This window comes from Artemia franciscana, unplaced genomic scaffold, assembly GCF_032884065.1.
Source record: "Artemia franciscana unplaced genomic scaffold, ASM3288406v1 PGA_scaffold_131, whole genome shotgun sequence".
Lineage (NCBI taxonomy): Eukaryota > Metazoa > Arthropoda > Branchiopoda > Anostraca > Artemiidae > Artemia > Artemia franciscana.
The window spans coordinates 283,218-301,821 of NW_027062626.1; the positions used below are offsets into that span (position 1 = coordinate 283,218).

At 35.9% G+C, this 18,604-nt stretch overlaps 1 protein-coding gene across 1 annotated transcript in view; it reads left to right on the forward strand.

The window, feature by feature from the left end:
• Positions 1-508: 508 nt before the first annotated feature.
• LOC136041302 (organic cation transporter protein-like) overlaps positions 509-18,604 on the forward strand; it is a 77,415-nt gene continuing 59,319 nt past the window's right edge. The window contains exons 1-2 of the mRNA XM_065725921.1: positions 509-978; positions 10,620-10,821. Coding sequence (XP_065581993.1) covers positions 560-978; positions 10,620-10,821 — 621 coding nt within the window. The 5' untranslated portion in view covers positions 509-559. The remainder of the gene's footprint in view (positions 979-10,619; positions 10,822-18,604) is intronic.

Genomic DNA, 18,604 nt, shown 5'->3' on the forward strand with positions numbered 1-18,604 from the left:
GAAGGATGTGCCTAAACTAATTTGCTTATAACAAAATAAGGAGGGTACATTTTTTGTTAATGAGTTAATAGTTCTTTATTTATTTACAGTATCGCTTTAAATAAACAGGGGGCTAATTTAAAGCAAAACCTATTTCCTTGCTTATTTAGAGCCCATTAATATTTATTAAATTGGCGTAGTGAAAAGGCACTCTTACGCATAGGAAGTCTTTAAACTAGTTTCAACCCGGTTTTCCATTTACGCACAGGCCGGCCAAGTTTTCAATAAAAATAAATCTTTGTTTTGTGATTTGTTTTTAGCACGTAATTCATCAAATTAAAGACTGTTGTGCATTTCTTGGGCTTCGTGTTAAATAGTGTTAGTGACTTTTACTTTTAAGCATGTTCAGGCCTTATTTTACAAGTCAGACGATTAATATACATATTTCAATGTAGACCGACAAGTCCCGCCTTCTGTGAAGGCATTGATCTTGTCTCTTTTTCGTTAATTTCAAATGTGAAAACACCTTAATATTTAGTTCCTTACTAACTGTAGTCAGGTGTACTTGATTTCTAGTCTAATGGACATAAAAGGTGGAATAGAAAACCCGGCATGGGTCGACGACGAGGGTATAACCCCACCATGGAAAAGAAGTGCTTCTGAACCAATAAGATCCGAAAAATGGAAGCATTATTACCTGCCAAGGCTTTCTGTTTCTGAACTTGAAAAAGAAAAAACAGCAAGGGAACTAAAGGAGTCATTAGGTCAGCAAATTAAACGGGAAGACGTATATTCTCAAAATGAAATAGCCGATTTTGATGACGTGCTGCCATACATCGGTTCGTTTGGACGATATCAAAAGTTTTTGTTTCTGTTGACGGCACCATTTTTAATATTCTTAAGTTTTGTTTACTTCAGTCAAGTTTTTATCACACTTACACCAGACCATTACTGTGATGTAGATTTACCTCAAGGTCACGGACTTACAGAAGAAGAAATGTAAGTAAAATTTTCTATTTTGGATTTTAGCTAGTATAATAAACAACCCCTACCCCTCAGGGGTATTTAATTAGGCTAAACAGACAGTCCAATAATGAACCGTTAGAGATCTCCAAAGTACTTCCGTAATTTATCTCTCTGATGTTGCTGTTCTAATGGCCTTTTTTGATGATTCTGATGTACAAATACGCGATAGTCAATTATCAGAATTGCTTAAACACCAACAACCAATTAATGGAAAAGTAGGAACTCGCCTTCTATCTGATTTTTCTGGTGTTGGAACACTATCCGACCTTAGCAATAGGGATCCTTAAATTATTACCATCAGAGCATCTTCAAAAATGAGTTGCGAATTTTAATCAGACTTTGTAACATTAAATAGGTTAATTGGTCTCATATTCACTTGCCGTGGTCCTTACCTGATCCAATTTATGTGGGCTGGGGACATGACGACATCGCACGAGTGTTTTGCTAGGCATAAATAAAACTTGACTGAAATGAAGTTTTTGGTGTGATAATAATGTGTTGTCAGCTATATATTGTCTTTTTCAGGGTCCTAATCACAGCTTAGATATGGTCCTAACATAATCAGAACTCTTTATGGGGAATGGTTGCCTATTTTTTTTGTCATGGCGTCTACCACAAGCAGTTGTTTTAAGCTCAAAGTGAATTTCTTAGTTTATTCTGTAAGGAGTCAGGAGCCATCGCGATCTCTATGAGGGGGAGGAGTATTTAAATTATAGTCACCAAGGCATCCATCAAAAGAGGGTGCTGAATCTCAGCTAAACTGAATCAGAAGTCAGAAGGATCTAGGATCAGATCTCTTTGGGAGATGAGGGAGGGCTGAATTTCTAAATTTTCTTGTTAGGCCTAATTTACTAAAAGAAGATTCAGGCCTCGTTCCAACTTTTTTGGAACTAAGTGCAAGGTTCTAAGCTATTTGTTCAAATGGTTCTGCCGCCAATCTGACCTTTGGGGAGGGGATATTAAAATCACTTTTTATCAGTGTATTACAAGACGGATTGGCGAAATTGACAAAAAGAAAGAACTGGCCAACAGTTATTTTTAAGGTATCAGGTGTCCGTATTTTATTAGACCTATGGGTATTAGTGTATTATATGGTACACACTCGAGAATTTGGATCCACAGATCAGACAATAATCGGATGGAACAATAATCGAATATATAGAGATGGAATTTTAGTTGGGTTAGGTATTTAATATACTGCTTTCTGTGCGGCCCCCTGCCATAATTCTTTGTTCTAGTTTTCATAATTTTGTTGCTAAAGTATTGTCTTTACATTATTTTTATATATTTATAAAATATGTATTTTTATATATTTCATTGGGATTAACCTAAATTCACTTCTCGTGCGGGAGCGGTACCATATAATACACATATACCGACCTCTGTGGCAAAAGGACTACATTCTTGTCATTCGCAGTGGAAGAATGAGTTATCGGGTCTCAGTTAAGATTGGCAAAGATAGCAGCTAGGAAATTTGTTACGCCTTTAGAAGGTTCGCGTCTCATTTGAGAGACATTGTCACTTGTGCTACTCTTCAGCAGTGACCCATTGTTGCAACAATGGGTCAGTATTCAGTATTGTTGCAGTCAGTATTGCAGTCAGTTCAGTATTGTTGCAACAGTGCAACAATACTGAACTGTTGCTGCAGTACTTTACGGGATCTTAACACCGGAAGTCTTATTTTTTTTTTTTTAATTTTGAATGACTTACCTGTTACAATAACACTCTCACAAATTACCTCTTTGGCACCTTTGCTACAGTAGAAAACCGTTCACTGTGTCTGACGTTTGAATCAACTGCACTTGCTGACTTAAGCGTCACTAGGTAAAGCTTTTCGATAGGCTGGGGGGAATGTGAATCTTCCTACCTGGCTGATCATTTCACTGACCAAGATTCTTAAAAGCTATGATAAAAAGAGGGAAATTGCGGTAAGATTGTGAGAAAAACAAGAGCTAAGAGCTCATATGGCACTTGTGACGAGGTCGGAAGAGCCGAGAGCTCATATGGTACGAGGTCGGAAGAGCCAAGAGCTCATTTGGACGAGGTCGGAAGAGCCAAGAGCCAAGAGCTCAATTGGCACTTGTGAGAAGGTCAGAACCTAAAGTTAAACTTTATAGCACAAGATCCTTCTAAATATCAAATTTCATTAAGATCTGGTCACCCTTTCGTAAGTTACAAATACCTCAATTTTCAAAATTACCTCCCCCATCCCAATTCCACCAAAGAGAGCAGATCCGGTCCAGTTATGTCAGTCACGTATCTTAGACAGGTTTCTATTCTTCCCATCCAGTTTCATCCTGATCTCACCGCTTTAAGTATTTTCTAAGATTTCCGGTCCCCCCAACTGACCCCCCCCCCAATTACGTTTGATCCGGTTGAGATTTAAAATAAGATATCAGAGTTACGAGGTCCTTCTAAATATGAAGTTTCATGAAGATCCGATCACTCATTCGTAAGTTAAAAATACGTTATTTTTCTTATTTTTCAGAATTACCCCCCCCCCCGCAATTGAGCGGATCCGTTCCAATTATGTAAATTACGTATGCAAGACTTTTGCTTATTTTTCCAACCAAGTTTCATCCCAATCCTTCCAATCTAAGGGTTTCCCATCATTTTAGGTCTCCCCACCCCAAACTTCCCCCAATGTCACCAGATCCGTTCAGGATTTAAAATAAGAGCTTTGAGCCACGATATCCTTCTAAAAATCAAATTTCATGGAGATCCAATCACCCATTCGTAAGTTAAAAATACCTCATTTTTTCTAATTTTTCAGAATTAACCCCCCCCCCAACTACCCAAAAGAGAGCGGATCCGTTCCGTTTATGTCAATCATCTATCTAGGACTTGTGTTTATTTTTCCCACCATGTTTCATCCCGATCCCTCCACTCTAAGTGTTTTCCAAGTTTTAGGTTTCCCCCTCCCAACTCCCCGCCCCCATCACCAGATCCGGTCGGGATTTAAAATAAGAGCTCTAAGACACGATATCCTTCTAAACATTAAATTTCATTGAGATCTGATCACCCGTTCGTAAGTTGAAAATACCTCATTTTTCTAATTTTTAAGACTTACTCCCCCCTCCCAACTACCCCAAAGAGAGCAAATAAGTTCCGATTATGTCAATCATGTATCTGGGACTTGCGCTTATTTTTCCCCTCAAATTTCATCCCGATCCCTCTACTCTAAGTGTTTTCCAAGATTTTAGGTTTCCCCCCTCCAACTCCCCCCAATGTCATCAGACCCAGTCGGGATTTAAAATAAGAGCTCTGAGACACAATATCATTCCAAACATCAAATTTCATTAAGATCCAATCACCCGCTCATAAGTTAAAAATACTTCATTTTTTCTATTTTTCCGAATTAACCGGCCCCTTCTCCCCCCCCCCCCAGATGGTCAAATCGGGAAAACGACTATTTCTAATTTAATCTGGTCCGGTCCCTGATACGCTTGCCAAATTCCATCATCCTAGCTTACCTGGAAGTGCCTAAAGTAGCAAAACCGGGACTTTAGGTTTTCCCCCTCCAACTCCCCCCAATGTCATCAGATCCGGTCGGGATTAAAAATAAGAGCTCTAAGACACAATATCATTCCAAACATCAAATTTCATTAAGATCCAAATACCCGCTGATAAGTTAAAAATACTTCATTTTTTTCTATTTTTGCGAATTAACCGGGCCCCCACTCCCCCCCAGATGGTCAAATCGGGAAAACGACTATTTCTAATTTAATCTGGTCCGGTCCCTGATACGCTTGCCAAATTTCATCGTCCTAGCTTACCTGGAAGTGCCTAAAGTAGCAAAACCGGGACCGACAGACAGACCGACAGACAGACCGACAGACCGACAGACAGACCGACAGACAGACCGACAGACAGACCGACAGAATTGGCGACTGCTATATGTCACTTGGTTAATACTAAGTGCCATAAAAATGTAAAATAGACAAAATCACGGCACTTCGACCACAATTGAAAAAATCGTTGTCTTTAACAACTGACTGAATACATTGGGGAAGAGTACCTTCTCAGTCCTTAGACTATAAATGACGTTTTTGCTTAAAGATTATTGACTGGGAACGGCAAGCCAACAAAATTATTTAATAGAAGAGCGAAGCCAAAAAACTTCGTGGCAAAAAATTTCAAAGCATTATCGTTAATCTCCTGTAAAATAAACCTGAATATGAGAGTCATTCTTTGGCTATGAGTTGAATAACAAAATGCTGAGAGTAGCCAAATCTGTAGACTAGAAAATTTCAAAAAATCAAACCTTATAATTTTCTGTTTTCGGCCTAGCAATAAAAAGTCTATTTAATATTTTTATTTTGCTACATTTCCTTGCGATATGGCAATAATAATTATTGCGCACAATAGGCTAGTAGAAGTTGAAAGTCACGCGGTACTATGAATTGTTGCATTTTGAAAGTAAAACGGTCAAGGTTAAATTGTGCATTTTGTCAGCGCTTGAATTGTATTTAATTATACATTATGACATCCAAGCTAAAGTGTTCTCTCTAAGCTCTCTCCAAGAGAGTGTTAAAATCAAATTAGTGTACAAAATTTAATGAGCATCTTGTGCCTCGGATGCTATATCAAACAGTTACCTTCTGAAACACACATAAATCATGGTTACAGCAAGAGCTACAACCTAGTAAAGAACGAATCATAGTAGCCAAAATTTTAAAAGCTATTGTCTAGTGAGGGGTATTTCTGTTTAACTTAATAGCAAAATTGTATTGTTAAAACAGATTTTTGGGGATTTTGAGAAGAGAGCCCTCGAAATCCATGACAAAACCTTAAAATCTTAAAATTGCTGGCGGATCGAAATGAGAAGTGCAGTTTTGGAATTGCCGCTGTTTAAAATCCTAACTTACACGCTCCCACCTTTAACAGCAAAGAAAACGCGTTTTTGCATGGGTAATACTGGCGTTCCTTCTTTTTTTACCCCCCCCCTTTTTTTAAAGGGTGATCGTACTAAACCAGTGAATGTAGAATATTCAGAGAGCACATTTGAACAGAAATTTCAACGTCTAATGCCCTTTATAAGTAATTAAATTAAAAAAAACTAGTTTTTTTAACTGAAAGTAAGGAGCGACATTAAAACTTAAAACGAACAGAAATTACTCCGTATATGAAATGGGTTGTCCCCTCCGCAATCCCTCGCTCTTTACGCTAAAGTTTTTAATTGTTTTAAAAAGTAGAATTGTGGCAAAGAGTCAAACTTGAGCGTAAAGAGCGAGGGATTGCGAAGGGGACAACCCATTTCATATACAGAGTAATCTCTGTTCGTTTAAGTTTTAATGTCGCTCCTTACTTTCAGTTAAAAAACTAGTTTTTCTTATTTAATTTCTGAACGTTTTTGAATTAATGCATGTTTGATTTTGGCTCTCCGTACATAAATTATTAAAATGAAATTTGCATATTAATTCTTGTTTTTGGCTAAATGGCTTTCTCTTAGTTTTGATCAGACGATTTTGAGAAAAAAGGAGTGGGGAAGGAGGCCTAGTTGCCATCCAATTTTTCGGTTACTTAAAAAGGCAACTAGAACTTTTAATTTTTAACGAATGTTTTTATTAGTAAAAAATATACGTAACTTAAGAATTAACTTACATAACAAACTTGTATATTCTTTTATTTTTAATTATATATATGAGGGGGTTTGTCCCCTCGTTAATACCTCGCTCTTCATACTAAATTTTAAGTTTTTACCCAATTCTTTAAGAATGACCCCTGAATCAGAAAGGCCGTAGAATAAATAGTTGAAATTACTAAAAATACTTTAGCATAAAGAGCGAACTCATATGCGTAATAATCTCTGTTCGTTTTAAGTTTTAATGCTACTCCTTACTTTCAATTGAAAAAACTTTTTCATGTTTATATTTTCATTGTTTTTTTTTTAATAGTAATTCTAGAAAATCCTGCGCACTTTTCATTGAATTTCTCTTCCCCCATGAAATATTCCTCCAAGGAAAGATCCTCCCACATAGCCCCCTCCCCTCAACCCCACACCCAAACCATCCCCCTGAAAACGTCGGTACACTTCCCAATAACCATTACTGTATGTAAACATTGGTCAAAGTTTGTAACTTGCAGCCCCTTCCCCAGGGACTGTGGGGTAGTAAGTCATCCCCAAAGACATAGTTATTATGGTTTTCGACTATGCAGAGCAAAATAGCTATCTCAAAATTTTAATCCGTTGACTTTGGGAAAAAATGAGAGTGGGAGGGGTCCTAGGTTCCCTCCAATTTTTTTGGTCACTTAAAAAGGGCACTAGAGCTTTTCATTTCCGTTAGAATGAGCCCTCTTGCAATATTCTAGTACCACTTGGTCGATGTGATGACCCCTGGGAAAAAACAAAAAAACAAAAAAACAAACAAACAAATAAACAAGCACCCGTGATCTGTCTTCTGGCAAAAAATACGTAGTTCCACATTTTTGTAGATTGGACCTATGACTTTTAGGAGTGTTTCCCGCTATTTTCAAAAATAAGGCAAATTTTCTCAGGCTCTTAACTTTTGATGACAAAGACTAAATTTAATGAAACTTATATATTTAAAATCAGCATAAAAATTCAATTCTTTTGATGTATCTTTTAGCATCGAAATTCCGTTTTTTAGAGTTTCGTTTACTATTGAGCCGGGTCTCTCCTTACTACAGTTCGTTACCACGAACTGTTTGACAAAAGAGATTGTGCCACACAAAAATAATTTTTCTGCCATTTTTTGCCAGAAGACATCAGTGTTTGCTAAAATGAGAGGCAATCGATTTATTATGATCTAGAACTATAAATAAAAGGTTTAGAGAATCCTACCAAAACAAAACAATGAAAATAGTTTTTTTTGCGAAGTTCTCCTTATTAATTTCTATATCGTTCTCCCACGACTAGCAGGCTACCGTATAGAGACGTTTGAAGGTCTGGTTAAAAGCTACTGCTCATGTCTACATTCCTCTCACAAATTGTCTTACTAGTTCAATAGTAAAGTACCAAATGGAACAAAAAATTGCCATTTTGGTACCATTTCTGAAGTGGAAAGGCTAGGAATTATAAAAAGGGTACCTCTGTAATCTACATGGTTGTTAACTCTTAACCGGAGATTCTCAACACCCATTCTTGTATAGTCCCCTTAGTAAGTGAAAACTAAAAAAAATATTTTCATGAGACATGCCATTTATAATGCCATGCATTAATTTTTATTTTCACGGAAATACTTAAATTTTGTATATGGAATTCTCAAAGGTACTGGTGACAACCAGTACTTCAAACCTTCAGACTCTTTATCTGTGTGACAAATTTACACATATTTCACGGGAAAATTCCAGGAAGATAGGGAATTCTAAAAACTGGCGTTTTACTGAAAACTCAAGCTTTCAGCAGATATTTAGAAAATATTTATATGCTAAAAGTTACCGGTATCATGACTGGTGAATGACTTTTGAGTGCCCTATAAATTAGTCTTTTATTTTCCGTTGGCTGCTTTGGATTTACCTACTCTTAAGAGAACTTCCTATCTTTTTCAGGTCAGTTTTGTTTGTTTTCAGTAAATTGGTTTTCGAGTATATATCTTGAATTACTCGCTACGCCAGAACTGCCAGATCTGTCTATTAAACGATGAATTATGTTTGGTAGTTTTGGTAGAAGTAGCTTTTCAAGAGTTCAGGTTCTTGTCTTTCTCGGAAAGATCAATATATTTAATTTTTATTTATCATTCCTTTTGCTTTCTATGTATAATTTTCCTATTTTTACCGTTTTTAGGTTCTGGTAAAAATTGAGTGAAACATTACAGTAACATATATATAATTAAAATTTCAAGGAGCGAAATATTTAATGCACTGCGGAACCATGAAATCTTGGCTGTATATTATTAGATTTCCCTTCAATAAGTTATAGAATCATAGGAGCACATTTTCCCAGCAAAAACTATATTCAATTAATCTTAACCTTAGCCTCTCCCGTGCCCCAAAAGACACTTAGAGCATTGACAATGAGGTCTTAGTCTTCAGGGTACGCTGCTGCTAGCAGCACTGCCATTTGCTAATTCGGGTTGCAGGAACCTGATAAGAGCTAAGGAGCATTCTTAGGGTAACCTCTCATCCTCAATCGTGCAGGTAGCCGCTAGGAGAATATCCCTGGAGTTATAAGATCCCCTCTTCTCAAAAATGACCTACATATTACTGTTGAAATTGGCAGGTGATAACCGTTATAAGAGGCTGGTTGGTCCGCAAGGCCTACCCAGGAAGGGGCTCGGAGTTTAAATCTCCTTTTTCCTCCAAAGAAAATTTCTGACTCTAAAAAAAACGCAACAAAAACGCAAATATTTCTTTTTTGCATTTTAAAGTTTTTCTTTTGCAGCCTCCCATCCACGAAAAACAATAACTCTCCCCCCCCCCCGGACAAAATAATGGATATGCCCTTGTTAGTTCGTATTGGAATCTCGATATTTGAGACTCGTACGTTCATGATTCTTCGGAGACGTGTATTTTCAAAGCTGACATTCCGACGTTTTTTTCTCCACTTATATTCCACAATACGGGTGGATACAACAGGATCGACACAAGATTTCTATTAAAGCTAAATTTTAGGTTCTAAGCTTTATATATTAGTAATTTTAGATTAAACTATCAGAAATACATTCCTGAAAGGTTTTAATTAGCATTTTGAAAGTTTAATATAATAAAAACACAATTCAACCTTCCAATGTGCGAAACCTGTAGTGCGTTGAACAACAGTAAGATTATGCAACATAGGTATTGGATCTGCCAAAGAAGTTGACTTTTTGGAAAGGCTCCTAAAGCACAGGTTCTTTTTCTGTTTGAAATGGGTTTTGATGCTAAATCAAGAAGTACAATTTGATTGTTTTATGACATTCTATTGCGGTTTTCCCTATTAAACTGTTTTATGATTGTTTTTAATTAATTTATGGATAGTAACTACAGTTCCCCATGATTTTTTTGGGTAAATAGTATACAAAATATTTGGTATATAGTAATTTGGTAAATAGTATATAAAATAGTATTTTGTAAAAATTTTAGTAAATTTTTTTGGTAAATATCATGTTCCAGTATTTCCAGGTGCAATTATATTTCATATAAGGATAACGGTTATGTTAAGGTGCATACAATTGGATAGGCCTGTATACCCAAAATTCATGGTAATTATGGTATTTACGATTAACCGAAAAGCGAAGAATTGTGGTAATTAAAACAGTTTTAAATAATGGGCGAATCATGAATACGAATTCAAAATATTTGGTTGTATTCTGTTCGTATCCTTAGCAATATACCCTAGAAAAAAAATAAAGGCAAGATTGTGTGTTTTTTCCAGACTCAGAAGTCGGAAAAAGTAAGCCTATTATAGATTAGGCCTGTTAGTAGGCCTACTACGAGGGAGCCTCATTCATGGAAATGAATGCCGTCAGAGGATTCAAGAGGGTAATGCTCCCTCCCCTTGAAACCAAGAACACATTAAAAGTGTTAAAAGTAGGGCAATGAGAAATAATCCATTCAATCTTGGTAATAACGAAGCTATTAGCACCATCCCACGGAGAAATTTCCAGGTAGCACTTAGGATGTCGCTCTAATTCATTATACCAAACAGTTTAATGATAGGTCTGTCTTTTCAGAAAAAACTTGACATTGCCATTGGTATATAGCGACGACTTAACTCATGAAGTATTAACTTATTCTCGCTGCACTTATTACGCTGTTAATTATTCAGAGATTATAACTTCTGGCAGAAGAACGAGCAATAGTTCCTGGCCTCAATTACCATGTAAAAAATGGAAGTACAACATGGAAGAATACGGATCGACTATTGTTACTGAAGTAAGTTGTTCCAGTTAATTTTAGCTCTTTTTTGTTGCTTTTAATATCAACGCTTGAGGACAGCATGAATATTTTCTATACTTTTGTAAGCCAACTATCGACTACGTCCTTTTTTACGAACTTGTACCATGCGATGACCGGTTTTAGGCGTTTACCTCCCCCTTCCCGAGAAATATCCCCCAGAAAATACCCCTTTCCCCGTGGAAAATAAACAGCACTTTAAATACCCCCACTCCCAAAAAATACCCACTCAGAAAAACACCCCCGCAGAAAATAACCTCCCGGAAATACCCCCTCCCCGTGGAAAATACCACGACGGAAAATACCCCCCCCCCCCCAAAAAAAAATACCACGCGGAAAATACCCCTGAAAAATACCCCCCGTCGAAAATACCGCTCACCCCCCCCCTGAAAGACACCCCCGGAAAAAATACCCAACCCCAGAAAATGATTATTTGATTATTTTGTAGTTAGGGAGGGAGGGAAATGCCTCAAAAGGATGCATTTTAATGCAAAACATTTCAGTTCTCATTGAACCATCAGATAAATACAGAATTAATCCTAAGGGAGAGACGAGGGGAGGGTGCGGGTAGAAATTGACGTATAATCCCCAGGCTCCTACCCAGGATTTTGGATTGCGTGGTATTTTTTTTGGGGGGAGGGGGTGTTTTACTGGAGGAGGGGTTATAAAGAAACTTTAAAAACGCACTAAAATGTGAAATTAATATCTACTCCCTTGCGATTTTTGGCAAAATGTCTGGTCTACGCCGTTATTATGAAAGTAAAGAGTAACTTTAAACCCTAAATGAACAGAATTTATTCCGTAGAGGAGGGGACTGCCCCTTCCTCATCCACACCTCCACCTCATAGTCGCCAAAACTTCGGAGGGTGCTAATTAAATCTGAAATTGAGAGTTCTAGTCCTTTTTTAATTCGAAAGAGATTGGGGACCAACCAGCCGCAGGGGAGGATATTTTCCGAGAGTTCATTTTCCGCGGTGGGAGGGGATTTTTACGGGTGGGTATTTTCCAGGGTGTATTTTCTGCGGGTGAATTTTCCGTGGGGCTATTTTTTGGGGACATTTTCCGGGGAGGTAAAGACCGCCCACCAAGCCGACCAATATTCACGGGTATTTCGCATTGCTGACCTGGATCAAACTGCATCTTTTTTTGCGGGTGTATTCTTCACTTCCGCCTATAACCAAAAACCTTAGTTCAAATTCCTTTGTCTACAAAAATGTTATTTTCAGATTATAAACCTGTTTCCACTTTTAAAATGAATATGTATCTTGTTTAAGGCCGAACCACACTTGTAGATAAATGATGCGCGACCACAACACCAATGATTTGTCTTATGCTTAACTTGACGAGTTAAACTTACCAGTGTAATCTTTTGGACTGGGCAATCAGCATAAAGATTTAAGGCATGGTCTTTTGAAATTAGAAAATGTGGAATCTTTAGACAGCTGTTTTCTTATCTCTATGATGTATCTGGCAAAAGATACAGTGGTATTAGTCGACAACACTTGGGATAAATTAGCTTTTCATGCAGACTTTTCAAAACCAATTTTTAGGAATTTCAATTTTTCGCTACTAAAGCACAAGCGTGAAGTTAAAATTAAGGGAAGATATATGTATCAATGAATTCTATTTTTTTTCTGTTAAATACCTTAAATTTTTCATGTCCAATATAATCTTGAGGAGCCTGTGGATTTGTCACGCGAACCGCTGGAACTAAAAGATGAAGCGGGCAAGTGACCTCTGTCAATCCCAACATTAACCTTTTCGATGGTGTCTGCAGAAAGAATTTCTTTACATTTTTAGTTTCTTACGGTTTCATCACGCTTGCTGCTGAAGCCTTTTGAGCGATCTCGAGTTATCGTAGTGCCATCAGGGGGGGGAGGGTAGGGTATAGGGAAAGAAATGTATGAATTCTTTAAAATTTTCAAGCCTGAATCACATACGTATCAAAGCTCAGTCAAAATGTCTGTAGAGTTCAGTAAAACTTCAGTAGCATTTGGTTTTATTGAGAACGGGCAATAATATGCTATAGCAATAATCAAACAGTTCGTAAGTAAAACAGTTCAAAATAGGGATGATACCTTTTTATTGACAGTGAATAGATATAAAATTATTTAACTGGATATTTCGAACACATATACAGTGTTCATCAGCAGTAAAACTCTCGTAGTCCTTGGTGTCCATTACCACTAAAGTGTTACCCTTGTCTGCTTTTGTACTAATAATAGATTCATCCCTTTTTAAATTATTAAGAATCTTTATGTCTTTGATAGAATTGCTAGGGATTTCTGGTTTTAAAGCAAACTCTGACAGGGTTTTAACTGTAGAAGCTCTTACTAGGCTAACATCTTTGATTAGGATGGGGTTTCTATGTAAAGATGTTTCTATTGAAGAGATAATATCTTCTACTGGGACTTTATTAGTTTTAAAACAAAATTTTGGACCTTTTTCTAATACGGACTTTTCTTGTAACGTTAAGGTCCTTGATGAAAAATTAATTACATCTGGTCCAAGAGTTGACGAAGGTATTACGGCTTTATTTTCAGATTAAATAAAAAAAAAACTAATTTTTTTAGCTGAAAGTAAGGAGCGACATTAAAACTTAAAACGAACAGAAATTACTCCGTATATGAAATGGGTTGTCCCCTCCGCTATCCCTCGCTCTTTACGCTAAAGCTTTTAATTATTTTAAAAAGTAGAATTGTGGCAAAGAGTCAAACTTTAGCGTAAAGAGCGAGGGATTGCGGAGGGGACAACCCATTTCATATACGGAGTAATTTCTGTTCGTTTTAAGTTTTAATGTCGCTCCTTACTTTCAGCTAAAAAAAATTAGTTTTTTTTATTTAATTTCTGAACGTTTTTGAATTAATGCATGTTTGGTTTTGGCTCTCCGCACATAAATTATTAAAATGAAATTTGTATATTAATTCTTTTTTGGCTACATGGCTTTCTGTTAGTTTTGATCAGATGATTTTGAGAAATAAGGGGCGGAGAAGGAGGCCTAGTTGCCCTCCAATTTTTCGGTTGCTTAAAAAAGCAACTAGAACTTTTAATTTTTAACGAACGTATTAATTAGTAAAAAATATACGAAACTTAAGAATTAACTTACGTAACAAACTTTCATAACCTTATATTTTATTATGTATAGAGGGGGTTTGTACCCTCGTTAATACCTCGCTCTTTACACTAAATCGTAAGATTTGTCCCAATTCTTCAAGAATGACCTCTGAATCAGAAAGGCCGTAGAATAAATAGTTTAAATTACTAAAAATACTTTAGCATAAAGAACGAGGCATTTATCTCCTCCTAAATACCTCGCTCTTTATGCTAAAGTATTATTAGAACCCCTCATATGCGTAATAATCTCTGTTCGTTTTAAGTTTCAATGCTACTCCTTACTTTCATTTGAAAAAAAGTTTTCATGTTTATTTTTCATTGTTTTCTTATAGTAATGCTAGAAAATCCTGCACCCTTTTCATTGAATTTTTCTTCCCCCATGACAGATTCCTCCAAGGAGAGATCCTCCAACATAGCCCCCTCTCCTCAGCCCCACCCCCAAACAAAATAAAATCCCCCTGAAAACGTCTATAGACTTCCCAATAACCATTACTATATGAAAACACTGGTCAAAGTTTGTAACTTGCAGCCCCTCCCCCAGGGATTGTGGGGGAGTAAGTCATCCCCAAAGACATAGTTATTATGGTTTTCGACTATGCTGAACAAAACGGCTATCTCAAAATTTTGATCCGTTGACTTTGGGAAAAAATGAGCGTGGGAGGGGGCCTAGATGCCCTCCAATTTTTTTGGTCACTTAAAAAGGGCACTAGAACTTTTCATTTCCGTTAGAATGAGCCCTCTTGCGACATTCTAGGACCACTTGATCGATACGATGACCACTGGGAAAAAGAAAAAAAAAACAAAAAAAAAACAAAAAACAAACAAACAAATAAACACGCACCCGTGATTTGTCTTCTGGCAAAAAATACAAAATTCCACATTTTTGTAGATAGGAGCTTGAAATTTCTACAGTAGGGTTTTCTGATACGCTGAATATGATAGTGTGATTTTTGTTAAGATCATGTGACTTTTAGGGAGTGTTACCTCCTATTTTCTAAAATGAGGCAAATTTTCTCAGGCTCGTAACTTTTGATGGGTAAGACTAATCTTGGTGAAACTTATTTATTTAAAATCAGCATTAAAATGCGATTCTTTTGATGTAACTATCGGTATCAAAATTCCATTTTTCAGAGTTTCGGTTACTATTGAGCCGGGTCGCTCCTTAGGTCGTTACCACGAACTGTTTCATAAAGGTAATCGATTAATAAAAAGACTTGCAATTGCCCATCGACTACACTTGTGGAACTAGTAAATGATTAGAGTAAAACACCACATATTTCGAGTGTAAATGGGGGGGCTGATGAGGGGGCTGTCTACTCATACATGGACAAATTCTGTTTGATTTAGGCTTTATTGCCGCTCTTTACGTTCAATTAAAAAGAATTGTTTATCTGTCTTGGTTTTTAAACAGTGAGCAAAAAAAGTGGATGCTGCCAATATTTTGGGAACTTGCATGGGTTTTGACATCATCCATTTATAATTGAAGTTTTTTGCATTGATTAAAACTCCAATTTGTTTGCCAAAAGTTATCTCAAATCTGAATTTTCTTTTTGCTTATGACTTGACTCATATTTTTATGTTAAATATTAGCCAAGTAATACAGAATTACGTAAGAAGTTTGAAATATAAATTAATTTTTCGATTTAATTATCACCGATTGTTTTTGTTGTTAGATCATGTATACGACGTAAAATTTAGCAATAAAAAAGAGAGCAAGTGGCAAATTCCACATTTTTGTAGATAGGGGCTTGAAACTTCTACAATAAGGTTTTCTGATACGCTGAATCTGATGGTGTGATTTCCGTTAAGATCATATGACTTTTAGGGAGTCTTTCCTCCTATTTTCTAAAATGAGGCAAATTTTCTCCGGCTCGTAACTTTTGATGGGTAAGACTAAACTTGATGAAACTTATATATTTAAAATCAGCATTAAAATTCGATTCTTTTGATGTAACTATTGATATCAAAATTCAATTTTTTAGAGTTTTGGTTACTATTGAGCCGGGTCGCTCCTTACTACAGTTCGTTACCACGAACTGTTTGATAATTTTGAAAACTTTTTAAGTAATCTTTCTCTGGAAAGGTGAAAGTCATGATTGAAATGATTTCTTGCTGTTTGTTGAATAAGACAAAAATCACTTGCACTCACCTTTTTTGATATAATATTTTCCACGAAAAGTTTATCTTTCACTAATAAAGCTCTTTTTCTCCTTTTATCTTTAATCAGATAATTTAAAGTCTTGAATTGTAGACCTCGTTCGAACTCTTTTCCTTTAAAAGTGCCTAAATGTAGATTGAATTTTATTGAAGGTGGCAAAATCCTTTTCTTCTTACATTGATGAAGAAAATCTTGTTGATTCATAACATTTGCGTGTCTCCTATGGGTGTTAATATATTTAGACACCTCCTTGGTCACATTATCCCCATATACTCGACGTAGATAACTTCGAAGACCACACTTCTACTTTCGTCATGGAAAGGCAGTGTGGTCTTCGAAGTTATCTACAAACAGTTCGTGGTAACGAACTGTAGTAAGGAGCGATCCGGCTCAATAGTTAACCAAACTTTACAAAATGGGATTTTGATACTAATAGATACATCAAAAGAATCGGATTTTTATGCTGATTTATGCTGATTTTATGCTGAATTATGCTGATATATAAGTTTCGTCAAATTTAATCTTACTTATCAAAAATCACGAACCTGAGAAAATTTGCCTTATTTTGGAAAATAGGGGGGAAAAATCCCCTAAAAGTCATAGAATCGTAACAAAAATCACACCATCGCATTCAGCGTAACAGAGAACACTACTGCGTATCTAGACTGATCACTACAGCGTATCTAGACCGATGACGGGTGCTTGTTTATTTGTTGTTTTTTTTGTCTTTTCCCCAGGGGTGATCGTATCGACCCATTGGTCCTAGAATGCTGTGAGAGGGCTCATTCTAAGGGAAATGAAAAATTCTAGTGCCCTTTTTAAGTGACCAAAAATATTGGAGGGCACCTAGACCCCCTCCCATGCTCAATTTTTCCCAAAGTCAACGGGTCAAAATTCTGAGATTGCCATGTTGTTCAGCATAGTCGAAAAACCTAATAACTATGTCTTTGGGGACGACTTACTTCCTCACAGTCACCGAGGGAGGGGCTACAAGTTACAAACTTTGACCAGTGTTTGCATATAGTAATAGTTATTGGGAAGTGTACAGACGTTTTCAGGGGAATTTTTTTCTTGGATAGGGAGAGGGTTACGTAGGAGGATCTTTCCATTGAGGAATTTTTAATGGGAGGAGAGAATTTCCATGGTCGCAGGATTTTTTAATACTATTTAAAACAAAAAACAATGAAAAGATAAACATGAAAAAGTTTTTTCAACTGAAAGTAAGGAGCAGCATTAAAACAAAACGAACGTAAATTATTAAGCATATGAGGGGTTCAACTCTTCCTAAATACCTGCTCTTTACGCTAAAGTATTTTTAGTAATTTTAACTATTTCCTCTACGGCCTTTGTGATTCAGGGGTCATTCTTGTAGAATTGGGACAAAAATTTAGCTTTAGTGTGAAGAGCAAGGTATTAAAGAGGGAGAAAACCCCCTTATATACGTAATAAAAATACACGAATATAGAAGTTCGTTACGAAAGTTAATTCGGAAGTTACGTATATTTTTTACTAGTAAAAACGTTTGTAATTAAAAGTTCTAGTTGCCTTGGTAAGTAACCAATAGATTGAAGGGCAACTAAGCCTCCTTTCCCACTCCTTTTTTCTCAAAATCGTCCGATCAAAACTAAGAAAAAGCCATTTAGCCAAAAAATAAATATGCAAATTTCGTTCTAAGTATTCAAGTGCGGAGAGCCAAAATCAAAACATGCATTAATTCAAAAATGTTTAGAAATTGAATTAAAAAAAACAAGATTTTTTAACTGAAAGTAAGGAGCGACATTATAACTTAAAACGAACAGAAATTACTCCGTATATGAAAGGGGCTGTTCCCTCCTCAACGCTCCGCTCTTTGCGCTAAAGTTTTTCACTTTAAAAAAAAGTAGATTTGAGAGAAAGAGTCAAACTTTAGCGCAAAGAGCAGGACTTTGAGGAGGGAACAACCCCTTTCATATAGGGATATATAAGTATATTTAAGGTGATTTTAAAACATGGTGAATTGTTGAAAAATTTCGGTTAAAAAATAATTAAAAAAAAGTTACCTTCCCTTCAAGGTGTATGGTGCCCAGTGATGTTCATCACATGTTGGATAGACACGATGCTGTGTCTATCCGCTTCTCTTTCACAACCAAGAAAATTTTTTTAAGGGAAGGTGGACCCTTTCGTACTCATAATACTTATTCTACTAGTAATCATGTTTAGGCTCAGGTTCAAAAATAATCCATGGACTGAATTCAAAATTTTAAGAATAAATACTATGAAGGGGTGTTGCATATATATATATATATATATATATATATATATATATATATATATATATATATATATATATATATATATATACATATATATATATATATATATATATATATATATATATATATATATATATATATATATATATATATATATATATATATATGTATATATATATATATATATATATATATATATATATATATATATATATATATATATATATATATATATAAG